General features: G+C 36.0%; 1 protein-coding gene across 1 annotated transcript in view; it reads right to left on the bottom strand.

The window, feature by feature from the left end:
- Positions 1-20,948, bottom strand: part of Spf30 (survival of motor neuron-related-splicing factor 30) — an 85,431-nt gene that overhangs the window by 947 nt on the left and 63,536 nt on the right. The window contains exons 5-6 of the mRNA XM_090407722.1: positions 12,381-12,448; positions 9,158-9,284 (exon numbers count right to left, since the gene is read on the bottom strand). Coding sequence (XP_090263848.1) covers positions 9,158-9,284; positions 12,381-12,448 — 195 coding nt within the window. The remainder of the gene's footprint in view (positions 1-9,157; positions 9,285-12,380; positions 12,449-20,948) is intronic.

The raw sequence follows: 20,948 nt of genomic DNA, 5'->3' as shown, positions 1-20,948 counted from the left end.
CATAGTACACTGACTCACAGCATAGCTAGGAGAATAATCTTTTAGCATCATTGATTTTTCGTACTTAAAAACTGAGAGTATAATTTCTGACATAATTTAGATATTAATTATGGATATGCTAAAAGTGGTGTTGTCTCTGTAAAACATTATCTCCCTACTTATAATGGTAGAAAAAGACAATATAATGTTATATATCAGTTTTGGAGAATAGTAAGAACAGGCATTATTAAAAAAAAAAAGCAATGTTTTTAAAAGTTAACATGATACCAAAATCAGCAGCACAAACATGAAAAAACTAACAAAAAATTATTAAGTAATCACTTGCAGGATAGTCACTATAAATTTCATACTTCACACGACAATCAAAGTAGAAAGATAAATAATGATCTTAGTGGAAATTGGTCTGGTCTAAAATTTCTGGGAATTCAACTTCATTTTTCTTAAATTTACTTATTTGAGTGAGTCATCACTGAAAGATATTTTCAAGTAGAACGAATCCCAATTGCTCTGCCTCACTTGCAAGTGAGCAGGGCAATTAAGTTTTTAAAATTATCAGCTCCATATTATGTACATATCTTGCAGAGCACTGACAAACTAGCTGCTGCCAGTCCTATGGCATCAATTTCATTCTCTTTCACTCAACCATGGCATGCACCATGTGTTAAGAAAATTCATTACAGCCATATTTATGTTCTGCCCATAGCAGTTATCACACCATAATCTTATTTTCTCTACTTCTGAGTAAGGAATAGTTGCCTATTTTAATATGACTGAACTTATCTCATTGCCTCCTCAATCCAACATCATGCGTTGTGAAATTGAATGTCCAAAGATTTTGTTTGGACATTCAATTTCACATTCTCGTGGAATTTTCACTATATAATTTAAAGAAATTACAACGTACTAGGATATAAATTTTAATATATTTCAATATTTCGGCAACGACATGTTGCCATTTTCAAGAACAAGACGTGCACGCAGGCACAACAAAACAGTAAATGAGGAAGAAGTCTGAAGCTATTATTTCTCCTAAAGTCCTGATGGTGCCCTCTAGCGGGCAATGTTGGTATTCTTGGGCTGAAGGTCTTCTGATGTAGGTTTCCCAAATTTAAGGAAGTCTCATGCAGCCAAATTTGTTGAGGTTTGGATCGTTTCTTAGGGCTGAAGTTGATTCCATGAAAAGCCTTTCATATCTGTATATGCTATGCTACGGTGTATTATCCTGGCTTTCTTCCACCGTATTCTATGGCAGGTGTCCAGCGCATGGTCAGCAAGACCAGAGTGGTTGTATTGGTGAAACCGGATGTAGTCTTTGTGTTCTGAAATTTGCTGTCCTGCCTGTTTGGCCAAAGTAGGAGCTGCAAGGGACTTGGTATACACCAGGTAGGTCTGGGGGGGTTCTTTAGTAGAGTGGATCAGGGATGCCAATTTTTTATATGGTTTGTAACAAGAAGTTATTTTTTAGGATTTTTGTGATTTTTTTCCGAGGTGTCTCGGATATAGGGTATGGTGATGGATTTAGAGTAATCCTTATTGTGAGGGAGGGGGGGGGGGGTTGTGGTTTACTGGTTTCAATATTTTTTTTGGATTTTTTTTTTGGGGGGGAGGGGGGGGGGAGATTGTTGGTGAATGTATCTGCCTGTATGGGTGGATTTTCTATATACTGAGAAAACCAAGGTTCCATCAGGCTGGTGGGTGACTAGTGTGTCTAAGAAAGGAATGCAGTTGTTTTTTTCCTCTTCCAGGGTGAATTTGATTCTGGGGTGTTGGTTGTTTAAGTGTGTTAAGAAGGAGAGGAGTGCATCAGAGCCATGTGGCCAAATGGTTGGTTTTTGTGGGGCAGAGTTTAAGGCTTTCTCTTCAAAAGTCTCCATATAAAAGTTGCCCAAGGGTGGGGAGAGTGGAGAACCCATGGCTGTCCCCTCTATTTGTTTGTAGAATTTTCCTTGCCAAACAAAATAGCCTGAGTTCATTGTGAACTGAAATAGGGCTGTGATATCGGGAGTAAATTTAGCTTGGATTAGCTAGGGAAAAAAAAAAAATTACACTGTTGGTTTAATAGGGTGTGGGAAGACACCACTGAAGGTCAGCTGTCTAAACTGGAAAAATTAGGGGGAATGAATAGACAGCATCAATTGCAGTCATATTAACATTAGAATTCAGGAATGTGTAAGTAGAGCCATTCTCAGGTGGTGTGGCTGTTTAAACAGAATGGAAATGTTAGCAAAACAGACTCAGAGGAAGACAAGATGCAGTTAGAGAACTGAAGTATAAGATCTAACAATATCCAAGTCTTGTGGAGGTACATACCAGACATTCGATATAATTTGTTACAGAATGATACCTGTAGCCTGCCACCTCGATGTCCCCCCCCCCCTCCCCACAACTCTAACTCATTAACTTCAAAATAACAGTGACTCCATATACAAATTAGTTCGACAACAAGTCGATTAATTTTAGTAAATGCCCCTCCCCATGGCTCTGTCTTTCTACAACAAATACATTAACCTTTTTAATTTAATTAGCGTATTTATTAGATGCATTGATTAAGTAAGTCTTTCCTGCTGCTGCATTTTCAACAGCTGTAACTTCAGCATCTTCCCCAAACCCTTCTCAAAAATATCAATTCATAAGACAGGCTTAACGGATGTCATTTTCATTAATCAAGGAGAGAAACTGAAGTTATTTAAACAATACCTATTAATTGCCATCAATCATTTCAAAAAACTGCAGTATTAGAGTCCAAATCACTTGCAAAATCTTTATATATTGTTATTCTCTTTGAAAATGCATATAAATGACATGTCATGGCTACAAACTTGGCTTTTATAGGAACTTAACTAATGCCATGTAGTGTACTGTTTCTCATGTTGCATGCAGTTGTCTCTCTCACAGGACTAATGTCAAGAATGTATAGGCCACTGAAATCATCATCAAATTCCTGACATGTACCCTCAAGGGGTGTACAGGATATGATAGTACTACATGAAAAAAATTACATCATTCCTAACTTCCTATCTACAATTTTCCTCCAAATTAGTCTGTTACTTATCAAGACTCCAACATTATCAGATCTTATATTTCTATCATCTAAGGCACTTTGTACCGTATCAATCCACCTATATCTTGGTCTTCCTTTGGGTCATTTTGCTGCCAACCTGGCAGAGAACACTTATTTTGCTAATCTTTCTTCGCCCATTCTGTTTAAGTGACCATACCAACTGAGATTAGCTCTACTAACGCATTCCTGGATGCTGACAATTTCAGGTTCTTTCCTAATATCCTCGTTTTTAATATGATATTGCCATTGATGCCATCTGTTCACGCCCATAATCTTTCTCAGGACTCTCGTATCTGCGGTCTCTAATCTTTGGTGAAGTGTTTTACTTCTGATCCAGCTCTCAGATCCATAGGTTAAAACTGGTTTGAACGCTGTCTTGTATACAGTTAATTTAGTATTCCGACTACTTTTTCTCTTATTCCATATGAATTTATTCAATTTACTGCCTACCGCACCAGCTTTGTTGATTCTGTTCTCTATTTCCATATTTAATTTACCATCGTGCCTAAGTAGCTGAAATGTTTTACTTGTTCCACAGGTTCCCTCACAACACAGTTGACATTTTCAACAATTCTACCTATTTTCATTGTCTTTTTAACCATATCTATTACAATAGTTATTCAATTTAATCAGGAAATCTTGCAAACTTGTAGCGGATTTATTTAGAAGTATAACATCATCTCAATAAAGCAAAGAGCTGACATTACCATCTCCAATTCTGATATCATGTTTAATACCACTTTCCTTCATAATATGATATATATAGATAATGAATAACAGAGGGGATAATGTACATCCTTGTCTCACACCAGAATTAACATTAAACCATCTTCCTGTATATCCTTCAATTCTAACTGCCGACTAACAGACTAAATATTGCTTGATATAATGCCTCATTGACCCCATATAAATGTAGCATATTGAATAGCTTCTCTCTTCGCACCTTGTCATATGCCTTTTCCAGATCGACAAAACTTAAATACATTTTCCCATTTTTTATTCCCATGCTTTCTCAACTATTTGTCGTAAAGTGAAGATCGGATCCTGACAGTCTCTATTTGGCCTGAATCCAGCTTGTTTTTCACCAAGCTTTTCTTCCACAATTCTTCTCAACCATTTCTCAAGTATACTTGCATAGATCTTGACAGGAACACTCAGTAGGGAAATACCTCTGTAATTCTCACATTCAGTTTTATTTCCCTTTTTATATATGGGCACTATTAGAGCTCTACTCCAATCATCTGGAATTCATCCCTCTGTCCAGGCTTTCTGAACCATGCAGTGCAGCCACTGTAGGAATTTTATACCACCATACTTCAGCATTTCTGGTCGAATATCATTTACTCCTGCCTTTCCACATTTCAAGCCTTTGATGGCTTTTTTTTACTTCAAGTATGGATATATATTCCTGACTATATGCCTGTTGAGTGTTTTTTACCACTGTGCTATCACTGCTTGTTTCATTTAGCAATTTTTTGAAGTAATTACTCCATACTTCAAGGATTTCTTTTTTCTCCTGTTTTCATGTCACCTTTATCATCTCTAATGCCTTTTACAGCACTCTTTCCTCCATTTCTAAGCTTCTTCAACAACCTCCAGAATATCTTACCAACCTTCTTGATATTTATTTTCTATGTTCTTGCCAAAGTCTTCCCATGACTTTTGTTTAGCTAGTTTTACACAGTGTTTTGCTTTCTTACATTTGTCTCCGTATTCTCTAAGAGCAAAAGCTGACTTATTTGCCAGGAACTTTTGATATGATTTCTTCTTTTCCTTCACTGCCTCTTTTAACTTCCTGGGTCCACCATGGAGTTCTGATTTTTCTATTCTTGCAGACAACCTCACCACATGCCTCTCTGGGTGAATCAATTAGTGTTTTTTTCAAGGCTTGCCACCGAATCTCCAAGGTTTGGTTCCTGTTCTCAAACTCTTTCATTTTTTCTTCAATAATCTTTGTATATGTTAGTCTACCGTTCACATCTGAGAGCTGCTCAACTTTTATTTGCTTTAAAACTTTCTTACATGCTATTCTTTTCAATATGAAATTCAATTTTATCCTGTTCAAGACTAAATAGTGATCGCTTCCAATTTCAAATCCTCTGTACACTCTGGTGTCCTGCACAAGGGAGAAAACATCACTATCAACATTAACATAGTCAATGAGACTTTTCTTATTCCTTACCTCTTCTCTCCATGTGAATTTGTGCACATTTTTATGTTGGAACATGGTGTTAGTAATAACCAGTCCATGTCCTGAGCAGAAATCCAACATGTATTTGCCATTATTATTAGCTTTGCTATTTTCTCCAAATTTTCCCAAAATATTATTGTATGTCTGACAATAATTTCCTACTCTGCTATTCAGATCCTCAACAAGGACGAACTTTTCCTCTTTCATTGTGTCAGTTGCTTTTTCTAAAGCATCAAAAAATTCCTCCACTTCTACCTTAGCAGAACCTTCTGTGGGACCATAGCCACAAATAAGTCTCATTGTCCAGTTCCCCATTCTCATATTTGCCCCCATCACTCTACTTGAGACTGCCTGCCATTCAAGAAGATTAGCCTTGTATTTTGTGTTGAATACTATGGCTACTCCTTCTTTTCCTTGCCTGAATATAACATTTTGTATTTATTGCTCAGAAAGATCTCACCAGTTTTTGTCTTTTTTGTTTCATGTCGATCTGGTACTTATCTAATTCCTCAGCTAGCTCCATTTCTTTGCCATTCAGGCTTCTTATTTTGATAGTACCAATCTTTAACTCTGGTGATGTTGAGTTGGGGTGTGTTTTCAGATTTGTTCCAGTAGCTGACTTTTCGCTGTTTGCCCTGGCGAAAACAACGGGGGTCTTGTTTAACCGGGCAACATCCCAGCTGGTATGAAATTTTATCATGTTGAACCATCATTTTCTATATTGGTTTAAGCCAATAAGAATACAATTTGGTCGGCTAAATCCCAAATTAGCCATCCTCATTCGTTCAGTATCCAGGTAGATACCTAACAGGGCACACAACGAGAAGGTGAGGACATTAGGTCAGAAGCTCTGGTTGGTTTTCCACATTCCTTTAAAGGTTATGTGGAGGTCTCCTCTCAGTTATACAGCTTTGACCCTTAAGCACCCTGTCCTATTTTATGCCTTTTTTTTAAAATTTTATATAATACTATCGTGTTTGAAATCAGGTTTTTGGTTGCAAGGGGAAAACTGGACCATCTGGAGGAGAGCCAACCCTATAGACAAACTAACCCAGTGCATTAAAAAAAAACAATTAATGGCACAATGACTACATTTACCCTGATTTTTCTTTTGAAATACACTAAAAATTTGAGTGTGCCTCCCCCACATACTTCAAATAGGGAATGTTTTATGACAGTGACAAGTATATACTTGGGAGTAGAGCAAATTAATTGAACCCACAACTTGTTACACCATAAAATAAATATTAAGTAGAAATATGCACACTGTACTTTTTTCATATTCACCAAGCGTGGATCCATTTTTTGCATACTTATTAGAAATTTGGTTTTGTTCATAAGTTCAGGTGTATACTTGCACCCATAGTATATCTTTTCTTTTTCTTGCATCCTTTTTAGGTGCATTCTGCAGATATTTTTTTTTCATAAATTTCATGAATATATTAAAATTTGGTATTGGAATGGCTCAACTAACTTGCACAGAAAATTGGTTGAACCATCCCAATTTTTGTTTCAACTGGACTATTTGAAGAAGCACAAAACTTCTGTATCTAATAAAATTACCTCTGCTCTAGCCAGCTGAAATTTAATATAAAATAAAATAATAATAAACTGGGATGTACACAAAATCTGTACAGTGTGGTTCAATTTTAGTTTGTCAGGTTTTATGGAATTGGCTACATGGAATTTAACGAGATATGGTATTTTACAGCTAATTAAAATTTGTTTCATATGGACCATAAAAGTTCTAGGTTCAATTATTATAGAAATAGTGTAATTATACAAGGGACATCCAGAAAGTAAGTTCTGTTTTTAAATATTTTCACTGCAATGGATCGTAATGGTGCTCATGCATGCTGAGTTTGTTGATTCCTCAGCAAGGTGTTGGTGTCATTTTCAAACATTCTCACAGTGTGTATATTTCTTTATGTGTTTATAATGTCTAAGAAAATCTAATCGCCTGCCACATGTGAAATTATGTCAGTTATCTGTTTCTTGAATGCGACGACTGCTAAAGCAGCTGAAATTCACCAGAAAATTATTGAGGTTTATAGAGAACACACAATGAGTGATTCAATTGTAGGAAGATGGGCAAGACTTTTTAATGAAGGAAAGGTGTGCAAGATGAACGCAACCCCTGAATCCAAACAACAGTCCATGGAGTGGAGGCACACCTCATCACCAGTCAAGACGAAATTGAAGACAACGGTTTCCACTTGGAAAATCATGTGCACTGTGTTTTGGGACAGACAAGTAATTTTGCTGGAAGACTTCTTGGGTCAAGGCCCCACAATCAATGCAAGTATGTACTGGCACGGCCAGCATAATTTTGCCTCTTTATAAGGCTTTGATAAGACCACACATGGATTACTGTGCGCAGATTTGGTCTCCCAGATTCCAAGGAGATAAAGAGGCTGTGAAAAGGATGCAAAGAAGAGTTACAAAGATTATATTCGGATTATTAGAACAGATAACACAACTTCTTGCCACCTTCGGCTGGGTACAATTCCATCATCCCCCACATAGTCCTGACCTCGCCAAGCGACTTTCACCTGTTCAAACATCTGAAATATTTCCCTGGTGGCCGGCGGTTTCAATACATGGTTTGCATCACAGGCATCAACGTTCTACGACGAAAGTATACAACTCTTAGGTGAACCATTATAAGTGCCTGAACAAAGGTGGAAATTATGTAGAAAAGTAGTGAAAGATGTTTTTTATTTTGTAAGTTTTTCCCACTTGGTTAGACTATAATAAATTTAGTTTAATCCTTTATCCAAGTGTAAGCAAACAAAGTTTGCACCTTTAGTATCTTCAGGACTGAGGCAACTCATGGTAAAGGTGAACCAAGCTCTCATCACTTGTCTTAGTATCTCCCATAATGCAAAGCACATCTCCTTGCAGACATGTATAATACTATGCATCAGGGGGAAGGACCACTACCCAGACCGATTTAGGTAAATATGACTTCTCCATTACTTCCACCTGAGTATCACCACCTCTGGATCTGGCTCCCACTGACAAGGCCTCAATAAAGTCAAAATCGGACTAGGTAATGGCCCTTCCCTTAATGCATAGCATTATACATGTCTGCATGTGCTTTGCATTATGGGAGATACTAAGACAAGTGATGAGAGCTTGGTCCACCTTTACCATGAGTTGCCTCAGTCCTGAAGATACTTCTACTTCAGGTGCAAACTTTATTTGCTTACACTTGGATAAAGGATTAAACTAAATTTATTAAAGTATATTTTTGTTTCTCTGACTGCCCATCGGAACTTACTTTCTGGATGTCCTTTGTACAAGAATGCTACTGCATTTTTTTTTTTACTTATTACTATTTCTGGCTATTATCTAATGTCAACTGATTTCATTATTTTTATTTTATGTATCTCTGATCTATGAAAGGTTGATTTTTGAACCCATAGTACCATACTGTGGGTGGGTTAACATTTATTTTTTCCTATTTTTTTGTATTTACCCTGCTTTAGAGACCAGACATGGAACTTTTTCAAGCCACTTCAGAATGGTGGTATCACACTGGGCTATGAAATTCATCTCCCATGACAATGATGGGATTCGGACTGTTTGTTGGAGAGCAGATATGCTAAACCACTCGATTAACTAGGCCTGTGAAGAGGCACAGTATTCAATCATTTTTCTTAAATATTTTAATCACTTATTTTATATGCATATCTTAATATGTTCAAGGGGATGCTGTTAACATGAAACAGATGGTTTCATGTTATCCACATGAAACCACCTGTTAGATAAATTATAAACAATTACCCAAAAATGCATAAGTAAATAAGAACTGAGCAGTCCTAAGTATCTGATTTTGGACTTTGTACCTGAAATAAAGTACTAGCACTAGCATTACACACACACAAAAAAAAAAACTTTACCTTGGAATTAAACTGATGCCATTTTACTTTTTCTTTTTCTCTTTCTTCTTCTATTTGCTTCATTCTCATTGCCTTTTTCTGAGCCTTCTTCTTTTTGTATTCCCTCTGAGCCTGTATTTTAAGTTTTCTTGGAGAAAGAATAATTATTAAACTGACATGGACTACAACTTTATAAAAATTATACACTATAGCAAGAAATATTTAATAATTTGCCTGATTAAAAACATATTCATAAAATATACATGTCATTATTTTATATATATATATTAATGACAGATTCATTTTCAATTCTTGTAGGTGTTGAATTTAGGAGATATTCATTAATTTCTTAACGAACATGACATTCATGGTTGATCTCTTTGGCACGAAACCTTATATACCCACATATAAACAATTATATTGTTCATGCATCATATAAGAAAAAGAAAAATAGATATAAGAAAAATTACATAAAATTACAAATTTTTAAAAATTCTGACCCCCACCACAATTATGTATGTTGTGAGGAAAAGAAAATAACCCATTATTAAGGATCAATATTGATACCAAAGATGAAAGATGGACTGGCAACTTGGGAATAAGATGACCTAATTATGTATTGGCTTAAACTACACAGAAATCTAATGTGGCTGAGACATTGCTCAGTTAAACAAGGTTCCCCACTGTTTTTTTTCAAGGAATCAGAGTAAAGTGGGTCTCCATTCCATCCATCAATTTCATTGAAATTGTTCATAACACTGACAGAATGTGCCATTAACACAGGAAATAACAATAGAAAAAGTTAGCATAGATATTACAGAAATACTAGGTTAACATTATTATTGGTATTACTCAGATGAAGACAAAAACAGGGGAGGCAAATGTTTCTGTCTTCATCTGAATAATACCAAAATTAAAAGAAAGACAAGCCTTACAAATTTAAGGAGCTATACAAGCAGGCTTTTTACAAAACCCATGTACACAGGATTCAAACTCACAACTTCTGTGGTAAACAAATAGTGGCTCTTAAACTGAGCTACCAAGGCTAGCAACACTTATTAACTTAATAAAAAATAAATTCTAAACAGTAAACAGATGCTATATTCGGTTCAGTGAAAAATGATCAAGAAAAGGAAGGAGTAGCTATGGTATTCAACACTAAATGCAAAGATAAACTTTTAAATGGCAGGTTATTTCAAGTAGTGATGTGTGCAAATTTCATATGGATCTAGAGTTTCAAAATCCATACTGGCGGTCACTAATTAGATAATAGTTTTCAAGGTGTTGAAGTTGACTCTTGATAACCTTCTCCATTACTTTCTGGTGGAAAATCACAGGAGGCATGAGATGCAGTGTTCTAGGCAAGAAAGGAGGTAATTTGCCAGTTATCTATCTAGGATTTGGAAGAGAAGAATGAAGCCATAACAATAGCCTTTGTTGTTAGGATGCTACTATTAGGATGAGATACAGGAGGAAGCACACATGAACAAAAGTTAAACCCAACAGCCTTTGCCAAGGGACCAGAAGACACCATTGCCAACGCACAAGCAGAAAGTTTTCTACATTTATCTTGTTGAATTTAGACTTTACTCTTTTAATGGTGGTTTTACAAGTACTGCAGCCAATTGAGTAGGCTGTGAATGAAGCTTGTGTTTTGGTCTCAAGCCACTTGTAAAAGACTGCTTTTCTTGGACAACCCTAGCACACTTTTTGGAGCACCATGATTTATATGGCTTGGGGAATTTGAACAGAGTTGAGGAATGAAAGTTTCCATTCCAATATGGATTATTTTTGTAACAAGATCACAACAGGTATCTGGATATGAAGAATGAAAATGGTAGTCTGACCATGGAAAGGAGGAGTAAAAGTCCTGCCAATTGGCATTGCTGTAATGCCAGAGCCGGTTGTGGTTAACTGGTTTTAATATTTTTTGGGGGGTTGTAGCCATTGTCTAAGAAGATGTTAAGGATATTGTTAAGCTCAGTAGTTAGGGCACTGTTATCTGAACTGATTAATTTTGTCCTCTTATGTAAGATTTTTATAATCCCATATTGTTGGGAGTGACTGCTGGTGAATGTATCTACCTGTATGTGTAGGTTTTCTGTATATAGAGAAAGCCAGGGATCCACCCAGATGCCATGTAATCAGTGTCTAGAAAAGGGAGACTGTTGTTATTTTCCTTTACCAAGGTAAACTGGATCCTGGGATGTTGATCGTATAAGTATGTTGCAAAATTGTAGAGTGTATCCAGGCCATGCGGCTGAATGGCAAACACATCATCCACATAGCATAGCCAACCAGTGGGTTTATGTGGGACAGAGTTTAAGGCTTTTTCTTCAGAGGTCTGAATAAAGAAGTTAGCCAGGGGTGGAGAGAGAGTGGAGAACCCATGGCTGTCCCCCTTCATCTGTTTGTAGAACTTTCCTTGTCAAACGAAATAGCCTGAGTTCATGGTGAACTGAAATGGGACTGAGATATTGGGAGGGTACAGTAAAAAAAGACTGAAAAAGATAGTTAAAAAAAAGGACATGTTCTCTGCAAAGTTTATTACCTATTGTACAGAACAAGAATGGAACTTGTCCTTGATTGTAATCATTAGCCTACTCACAGTACTGATATGCTATAGATTTACAACAGCATAAAAAAAATAAATAAATATAACTGATGACATTAGTTAGATAGTATGTGCTCCATAGGAAAAACAGAAACTCACAATGAAAGATGTATCCAATCCAATGATGCATTATGTAAATGTATTAAAGTCAGAATATAAGCATATTGAATATAAAATCCTTAATGAAAAAAAAAAAAAAAAAAAGTTAAAATGAAGAGTTTGAAGAAATTCATCTTGTGTAGACTGCTAATACAAGAATATTGTTTAAAAATGGAGTAAGTTAATTGCACCTATTTCTCTTTCATTTTTCAAGAGTAAAAATAAAAAGCCACATTTTTTTTTTGGGGGGGGGGGGATCATTTAAATCTAATATAGCTAATCAGTTAATATATTTAAATATTTAAAAAGCTCAGTCCCTGTAAAAAATATGGTATTATATTACTTCCTACAATTCCAGGAATACAGATTCTTCCAAATGCGACAAACTCAAAACCCCTGAAAGTGTATCTGTTTAAAGAAGAATGAAAATCATATTTTTCCAATCCTTTGCTTATATTTTAAAAGTAGTAAACTGAAGCTGCTATTTTTCTCTATACTACTGAATGCTCCACTTGTTATATTTACACTTACTTTGATTTAGATGTTTCCTCATTACCTTCTCCAGAAGAATCTTTGTCAAGTGGCTTAAGTTGTGAAAGCTATAAGAAAAATATATGAAAATTAAAACCCGGTGATAAATGGTAATAACTAATGTCATAATTAAATTACAAGGCCTAAGAAATTTTAGAAGGAGAATGAGATAATTTGATATAGGTTTTCCCCCCCCCTCCATTGGTTTTATTATAAATTAGATCCCAAGAAATTATATTCATGGTTTAATCCTTTATCCAAGTGTAAGCAAATAAAGTTTGCATGTGAAGTATCTTCACAACTGGGCTACTTGTACATAGAGACTAATAACTTCAGATCAACTGCCTTAATACCTCCTTTCAGATGTGTATAATGTAATGCATTATGAGAAGAGCCACTACCCAGACTGGTTTCCTTGGTATCTCTTCTGGGTTCAACTCCCATTAATGAGACCCAGAAGAGATACCAAGGTTGAAGTAATGCAGAACGGCTTGGATGCACCTTGCCCGTGGGGGTCAATAGACACTCCCACTCCCATGGGCAAGGTGCATTGTGCCATATAACGAGTCACATGCTTGTAGCTGGTATAAACTGGAGGAGCATGGTGCTCCCAAGTCAGTGCAACTCTAATCAAGCGAAACAGCTGCGAGAGGAAACTGATAGAGTTTAAAAGAGGCATTGTGATAGGATGACATGTTGCAGCCCTATCTATTTGGCAAATCGGGCCATCTCAGGTCAACAAACAGTGATATCATACTGAGAAAGAAGCACAGGGAGTCGACTACAAGTGCTTCCTGCAGTGAACTGTAATAATATAAAATAATAAGTAAAAATCACCATTCGTCGTCTAACATGTTGAGTGGGGGGGGGGGGGGGGGGGTCTGGGCATCAACTGGAACACGAATCTGCACAAAAACATTCAGAACACAACATGAGATTTCCATGGTAGGACCACAAAATGCAAACCCGGCATTCTTCTTCTTCTTTAGTATTCTGCAATTGAGCAGTTTCTTCTTTTAGTAGCAGAAACTTTCCTTCCACTCTCTTCTGAGCCTTCTCTTTCAAGGTTGTGTACCTGTCTCCACTGAGCATGTCATCTAGCATTGTTTTCCTTACTCTTCTTCTGGGTCTTTTTCCGTCTATTTTTCCTTCGATGCCATTCCCTCTCAGAATATGTCTGATCCAGTTTCCCTTGCTTCTTTTTATCTTCCTTAACAGACTTCTTTCTTCTCTACTCTTTTTAAGACCTCATCATCATTATCAAATTCCTGACATGTATCCTGAAGGGATGTACATGTCATGATACTACATGAAAAATTTACATTATTACTAACTTCCTATCTACAATTTTCCTCCAAATCAGTCTATTACTTGTCAAGACTCCAACATTATCAGATCTTATATTTCTATCGTCTCTTAATTTATGGAACTGAGAGCTGGGTCAGAAGTAAAACACTTGACCAAAGATTAGAGAGACCGCAGATATGAGTCCTGAGAAAGATTAGAGGCGTGATCAGGTGGCATCAATAGCAATATCATATTAAAAAACGAGGATATTAGGAAAGAACTTGACATTGTCAGCATCCCGGAATGTGTTAGCAGAGCTAATCTATGGTGGTATGGTCACTTAAACAGAATAGACAAGGAAAGATTAGCAAAGTTCTTTGCCAGATTGGCAGGAAAACGACCCAGAGGAAGACCAAGATATAGGTGGATTGATACGGTATAAAGTGCACCTATATCTTGGTCTTCCTCTGGGTCGTTTTCCTGCCAACCTAGCAGAGAACACGTGTTTTGCTAATCTTTCTTCGTCCATTCTGTTTAAGTGACCATACCACCTGAGATTAGCTCTGCTAATGCATTCCTGGATGCTGACAATGTCAAGTTCTTTCCTAATATCCTTGTTTTTAATATGATATTGTTATTGATGCCACCTGATCACGCCTCTAATCTTTCTCAGGACTCATATCTGCGGTCTCTAATCTTTGGTAAGTGTTTTATTTCTGACCCAGCTCTCAGATCCATAAATTAAAACTGGTTTGAACATTGTCTTGTATACAGCTAATTTAGTGTTCCGACTAATTTCTCTCTTATTCCATATGAATTTATTTAATTGACTTCCTATAATACCCACTTTGTTGATTCTGTTGTCTATTTCCATATTTAATTTACCATCGTCACTAAAAATCGTGCCTAAGTAGCTGAAATGTTTTACTTGATCCACAGGTTTTCCGTTCAAAACACAGTTGACATTTTCAACAATTCTACCTATTTTCATTGTCTTAGTCTTTTTAATGCTGATCTTCATACAATATCTATTACAACAGTTATTCAATTTAGTCAGGAAATCTTACAAACTTGAAGCGTATTTATTTAGAAGTATAACATCATCTGCATAAAGCAAAGAGCTGACATTAACATCTCCAATTCTGATATCATTTTAATACCACTTTCCTTCATAATGTGATCCATATAGATAATGAATAACAGAGGGGATAACGTGCATCCTTGTCTCACACCAGATTTAACATTAAACCATTTTCCTGTACTTACTTCAATTCTAACTGCTGACTTAAAACTCAAATAAAGATTAAGTATTGTTTGATATAATGCCCCATTGACACCATATAACTGTACCATATTGAATAGCTTCTCTCTTGGCACCTTGTCATATGCCTTTTCCAGGTGGACAAAACTTAAATAGAGATCTTTGTTACATTCCCATGCTTTCTCAACTAGTTGTCGTAAAGAGAAGATCTGATCCTCGCAGCCTCTATTTGGCCTGAATCCAACTTGTTCTTCACCAAGCTTTTCTTCCACAATTCTTCTCAACAGTTTCTCTAATATACTTGCATAGATTTTGTCAGGAACACTCAATAGGGAAATACCTCAGTAATTCTCACATTCAGTTTTATTTCCATTTTTATATATGGGTACTATGAGAGCTCTACTCCAATCATCGGGAATTTGTCCCTCTGTCCAGGCTTTCCGAACTATGCAGTGTATCCAGTGTAAGACTTTTATATCACCATACTTCAGCATTTCTGGTCGAATATCATCTACTCCTGCTGCCTTTCCACATTTCAAGCCTTTGATGGCTTTTTCTACTTCAAGTATGGATATGTATTCCAGACTGTATGCCTGTTGAGTGTTTTTTCATACTGTGCTATCACTGCTTGTTTCATTTAGCTATTTTACGAAGTAATTACGCTATACTTTAAGGATATCTTTTTCTACTGTTTTCATCTCACCTTTATCATCTCTAACACCTTTTACAACACTCTTTCCTCCATTTCTAAGCTTCTTCAACAACCTCCAGAATATCTTACCACCTTCTTGATATTTATTTTCTATGTTCTTGCCAAAGTCCTCCCATGACTTTGGTTTAGCTAGTTTTACACACTTTTTAGCTTTCTTACATTTGTCTCTGTATTCTCTAAGAGCAAAAGCTGACTTATTTGGCAGGAAATTTTGATATGCTTTCTTCTTTCCTTTAACTTCCTCCACCATGGAGTTCTGATTTTTCTATCCTTGCAGACTACCTCATCACATGCCTCTCTGGCTGAATCAATCAGGGTTTTCTTTAAGGCTTGCCACCGAATCCCCAAGGTTTGGTTCCTGTTCTCAAACTCTTTCATTTTTTCTTCAATAATCTTTGTGTATTTTAGTCTACAGTTTACATCTGAGAGCTGCTCAACTTTTATTCGCTTTAAAACTTTCTTACATGTTATTCTTTTCAATATGAAATTCAATTTTATCCTGCTCAAGACTAAATAGTGATCACTTCCGATTTCAAATCCTCTGTACACTGGTGTCCTGCACCAGGGAAAAAACATCACTATCAACAATAACATAGGCAATGAGACTTTTCTTATTCCTTGCCTCTTCTCTCCATGTGAATTTGTGCACATTTTTATGTTGGAACATGGTGTTAGTAATACCAGTCCATGTCCTGAGTAGAAATCCAATAAGTATTTGCCATTATTATTAGCTTTGCTCTTTTCTCCAAAGTTTCCCAAAATATTTTTGTATGTCTGACAATCATTTCCTACTCTACTATTTAGATTCCCAACAAGGACCAACTTTTCCTTTTTCATTGTGTCAGTTGCTTTTTCTAAAGCATCAAAAAATTCCTCCACTTCTACCTTAGTAGAACCTTCTGTGGGACCAGAGGCACAAATAAGTCTCATTGTCCAATTTCCCATTCTGATATTAGCCCACATCACTCTACTTGAGACTGCATGCCATTCAAGAAGATTAGCCTCGTATTTTGTGTTGAATACTATGGCTACTCCTTCTTTTCCTTGATTGTCATTGCCTAAATATAACATTTTGTATTTATTGCTCAGAAAGATCTCACCAGTTTTGTCTTTTTTGTTTCAGTCACCCCTATTGTGTCAATCTAATACTTATCTAATTCCATTTCTTTGCCATTCAGGCTTCGTATGTTGATAGTACTGATCTTTAACTCTGGTGATGTTGAGTTGGGGGTGTGCTTTCAGATCTGTTCCAGTAGCTGACTTTTCGCTGTTCACCCTGGTTCCCTCGCGTAAACAACGGGGGGCCTTGTTTAACCGGGCGACGTCCCAGCTGGTATGAAATTTTGTCATGTTGTACCATCATTTTGTATATTGGTTTAAGCCAATAAGAATACAATTTGGTCGGCTAAATCCCAAATTAGCCATCCTCGTTCGTTCAGTATCCAGGTAGATACTGAACAGGGTGCACCACGAGAAGGTGAGGATTGGACATTAGGTCAGAAGCCCTGGTTGGTTCTAAGCATTCCTTTAAAGGCTATGTGGAGGTTTCCTCTCAGTTATACAGCTTTGACCTTCAAGCACCCCAGACCTCTTCATTAGTTATTTTATATGTCCATTTGATTTTTTCCAACCTTCTCCAAATCCACATTTCAAAGCTTTCCAAAATCTTAATTTCTTCTTTCTTCAATGTCCAAGTTTCAGATGCATAGAGGGCAACACTGCACACATTTTATTAGTCTTTTCTTTAGGTTTCTATCCATTTTACTTCTGAATAAATTCCATTTTCTATTAAAGGCATCACTTTCTATTGCTATTCTTGCTTTTATGTCACTTTTACATCTTCCAACACTGCTAATAACACTTGCTAGATATTTAAATGTCTTCACTTGATTTAGTTTTTCCCCATTTATTCTGATATCCATATTTGCCTCTTTTGTTGCTATTTTCATCACCTTTGTTTTTCTGATGTTAATTTTCATTCCATAATTGATACAGGATTCCAGTAATCTGTTCAATAGATGTTGTAGTCCTGTTTCAGTGTTTGATAGTAATGCCTTGTCATCTGTGTATCTTATTGTAAATATCTGTCTATCTCCAATCTTTATTCCTTCTTCCGAATTCTTCAGTGCTTCTTTTAACATTGCTTCGGAATACATGTTGAACAAAATTGGTGACAGAGAACAGCCTTGTATTACTCCTCGTCCAATGATACCTGGTTCTGTTGTATCATATATTGTACATATATACTGTATAGACATATATATTGTATCATATATGTCTCTCACCATGGCAGTTTGTCCCATATATAGTGAGATAATTAGCCTTCTGTCTTTCCAATCTATACCAATCTTTTCCATTACTTCCACCATCTTATCCCAATTTACATAGTCAAAAGTTTTCTCAAAATCTATATAACAGTTGTTAACTTCTTTATTCACTTCTAGACTTCTTTCACTTACTATTCTTAACAGTCCAATCGCATCGCTTGTTCCCCTACCCTTCCCAAAACGAAACTCATCTTCTCCAAGAAATTCTTCCACTTTAGATGCAATTCTTAATGTTAAGATTCTCATAAGTATTTTTGATGTATGGGAAATGAGGCTTATTGTTCTAAAATGCTTGCAGGTCACTGCATTACTTTTCTTTAGTATAGGTATAAATATTAAGGTCATGAAATCTTTTGGTAGTTCTCCTTTGTTGTAAATTAAATTTATTATTTTGGTTTTTTCTTCAGTTTCTTTCTTCTGAAGTTGTTTCAGAAATTCTGCAGGTATTTCATCTATTCCTTCTGCCTTTCCACATTTTAGTTCCTTAATAGCCATTTCTATTTCTGTCTTCAAAATCTCTGGGCCTAGATCATCTTCATTTACCTTCTTTATATCTTCTAATGGCAACTCATTTGGTCTATTTTTCTTGTCATATAGATCGTCAATGTATTCCTTCCATCTCATTAGGATTTTATCTTTTCAGTTATGATTTCTCCATTCTTATTTTCTATGCCTCTAGCTCGAATTCTATTTCTCTTGTGATTCATGCTTCTTGCTTTTTCATACCTTCCCACTCTCAGAATTTTCCATTTCTTCGCATTGTTTTTTAAGCCAATCTTCTCTACTTCTTTCTGCTTCCCTTCTTAATCTGTCATTCAAGGTTCTATATTGTATTTTCCTTTCTGGGGTGTCTTTATTTTTCCATTTTTTTCTTTCTTCCATTAGAGAAATCATCTCATTAGTTATCCAAGGTTTTTTTTATATTCTTTTAGCTCTTACATATCCAATTTCTTTTTCTGCAATCTTCTTTATTACCACATTACCAGAACCAAAATGGCATTATCTTCAGTGATGCAAAGAGCATGTATGGTGGAACATGGAAGCTATGTTATGGAGCGACAAATCATACACCTTCTACTGAGCAGATGCATGGGTGTGGTGGATGCCTAGTGAATATTTCTTACCAGATTGTATAACCCCAAGTATTATGTGGAACATGGAAGCTGTTATGGAGCGACAAATCATACACCTTCTGAGCAGATGCATGAGTATGGTGGATGCCCAGTGAATATTTCTTACCAGATTGTGTAACTTTAAGTATTATGTTTGGAGGTGGTGTGATGGTATAGTCTTCTCTTTCCTGGTTTGGCCTTGGACCTCTGTTTGTGGTACCACAAACAGTGAGCTCTGAGAGATATCTGAATTTTCTGGACAATGCAATGCGTCTTACTTTGTGGCGTTTTTTGACCATTGTCTTTCAGCAAGACAATGCACCGTGCCACGAGGCTGCTGTTATAACTGCATGGTTTGTGGATATAAACGTGTAAAAATAATCATAATTTAAACTTCTGAATATTTTTACAAATGGTTTATGTTAGTAAGTTTATTAGTTTGGGTTTCATAACACACATTGTTGGCACTTGCGATGTGCCCGTTATTGAAATTGTTTTGTCAAAGTGATATGTAAAGCAGTTAAAAATTTATGTATACGAACCGGATTTGAATAGTTGTGTTACTTTAAACAATTTCATTATAGTTTAAAATTATCAAGTGTTGTGTTTTGAAGAGACATCCTCGTTACGCTAACGGAAACAACGTGTCAGCCATTATATTTAGTTTCTCACTTGCCATTTTCATGGAGTGTGCATGCTCACAGAGAAGTTTGATATGTGATTGACAGCTGACAAGGATAGCGTTCGGTATCGTAGTAACGAAGAAACTAGAAGAGTGTTCGTAGAGAAAATTAGAACACAGGCTGGCAGACATTTAGGTTCATAGGAAATTGAGTTTTTTTATGTGACAGTCGGAGGAAAATTAATAGTATATTCCAAAAAAGGAATCGTGAACTACGAAGTTTCAAAGTGGAATAAGTATTTATAAATAAAAGAAAATATTGCTATATGCGTTTTAAAAGGAATATTGGAGGAAACGCTAATTGAAAGATTTACAGTAGGTTCTGAAAAGGGAATCGCAGAACTGTGAATTCTTTTAAAGTGGAAGAGTTAAGACTGTCAATAAGCATTAGTGAATAAAAGAAGAAATTGCTATTTACGTTCTAAAGGAATGTTTGAGAAAACTCTGATTAGGAAGTTTCATCTGTATTAAGGATGCCGAATCTAACTATTATTTCTACTAAAAAGAGGAGACAGAATTGAGTCAGAAAGAATCAATGTGTGCTACATAAGTATTGAGAAAGGATCCTGTGAAAATGAAGAATAAAGTTGTATATCTTCGTAAAAGGGCCTTAACAGAGAAAGAAACTGGCTATGAACATTTTGTCATTGTACAAACAAAGTGTTTAGTCTAATCTTAAGTGTAAGTTTATTTTTAAAAGGCCTTGGATCCAATTAAATTTGTAGTTATGTAATATTGTTTCAAGTGTGTATGTATATATATATGTAGAAAGTATTTTACCTTGACAGTGGTGCCTTGGTTAACAACGAGTGGCTGTAAGAAAAAAATCTCTTGGTAATTAACAACTTGATTATGTGAACTTCTATCCGATCTAAAAAACCAGAATTTTCGGATCACACTCAGCCATGCGTGGGAAGACATTGTCGAATAGAGAACAGCCACGCAGCATAGCTGTGAAGCTCAGATATGTTTGACCCATCATAGCCAGCTGTTTACGTTTTCCGTTTATTGTTTCTTTTCTTATAGTGTACTGTGCTTTATTTTAAAATTTGTAGTTATAAATGCATTTTATGATGAAAACGAGTATTTAAGCATTTATTTTTTGTGTTGGTTCATATAGACAATAAATCGGCGGGTGCATGTCACTGTTCGTTCGTCATCAAAAGGTAAAATGAAATCTCATCTGT

The sequence above is a fragment of the Typopeltis vanoorti genome, chromosome 17, assembly GCF_054136105.1.
Source record: "Typopeltis vanoorti isolate ZY-2024b chromosome 17, IOZ_Tvanoo_1.0, whole genome shotgun sequence".
NCBI classification, from domain to species: Eukaryota; Metazoa; Arthropoda; class Arachnida; order Uropygi; family Thelyphonidae; genus Typopeltis; species Typopeltis vanoorti.
Note: the sequence above shows the minus strand (reverse complement) of the source record. Positions and strands in the feature narration are given on the sequence as shown.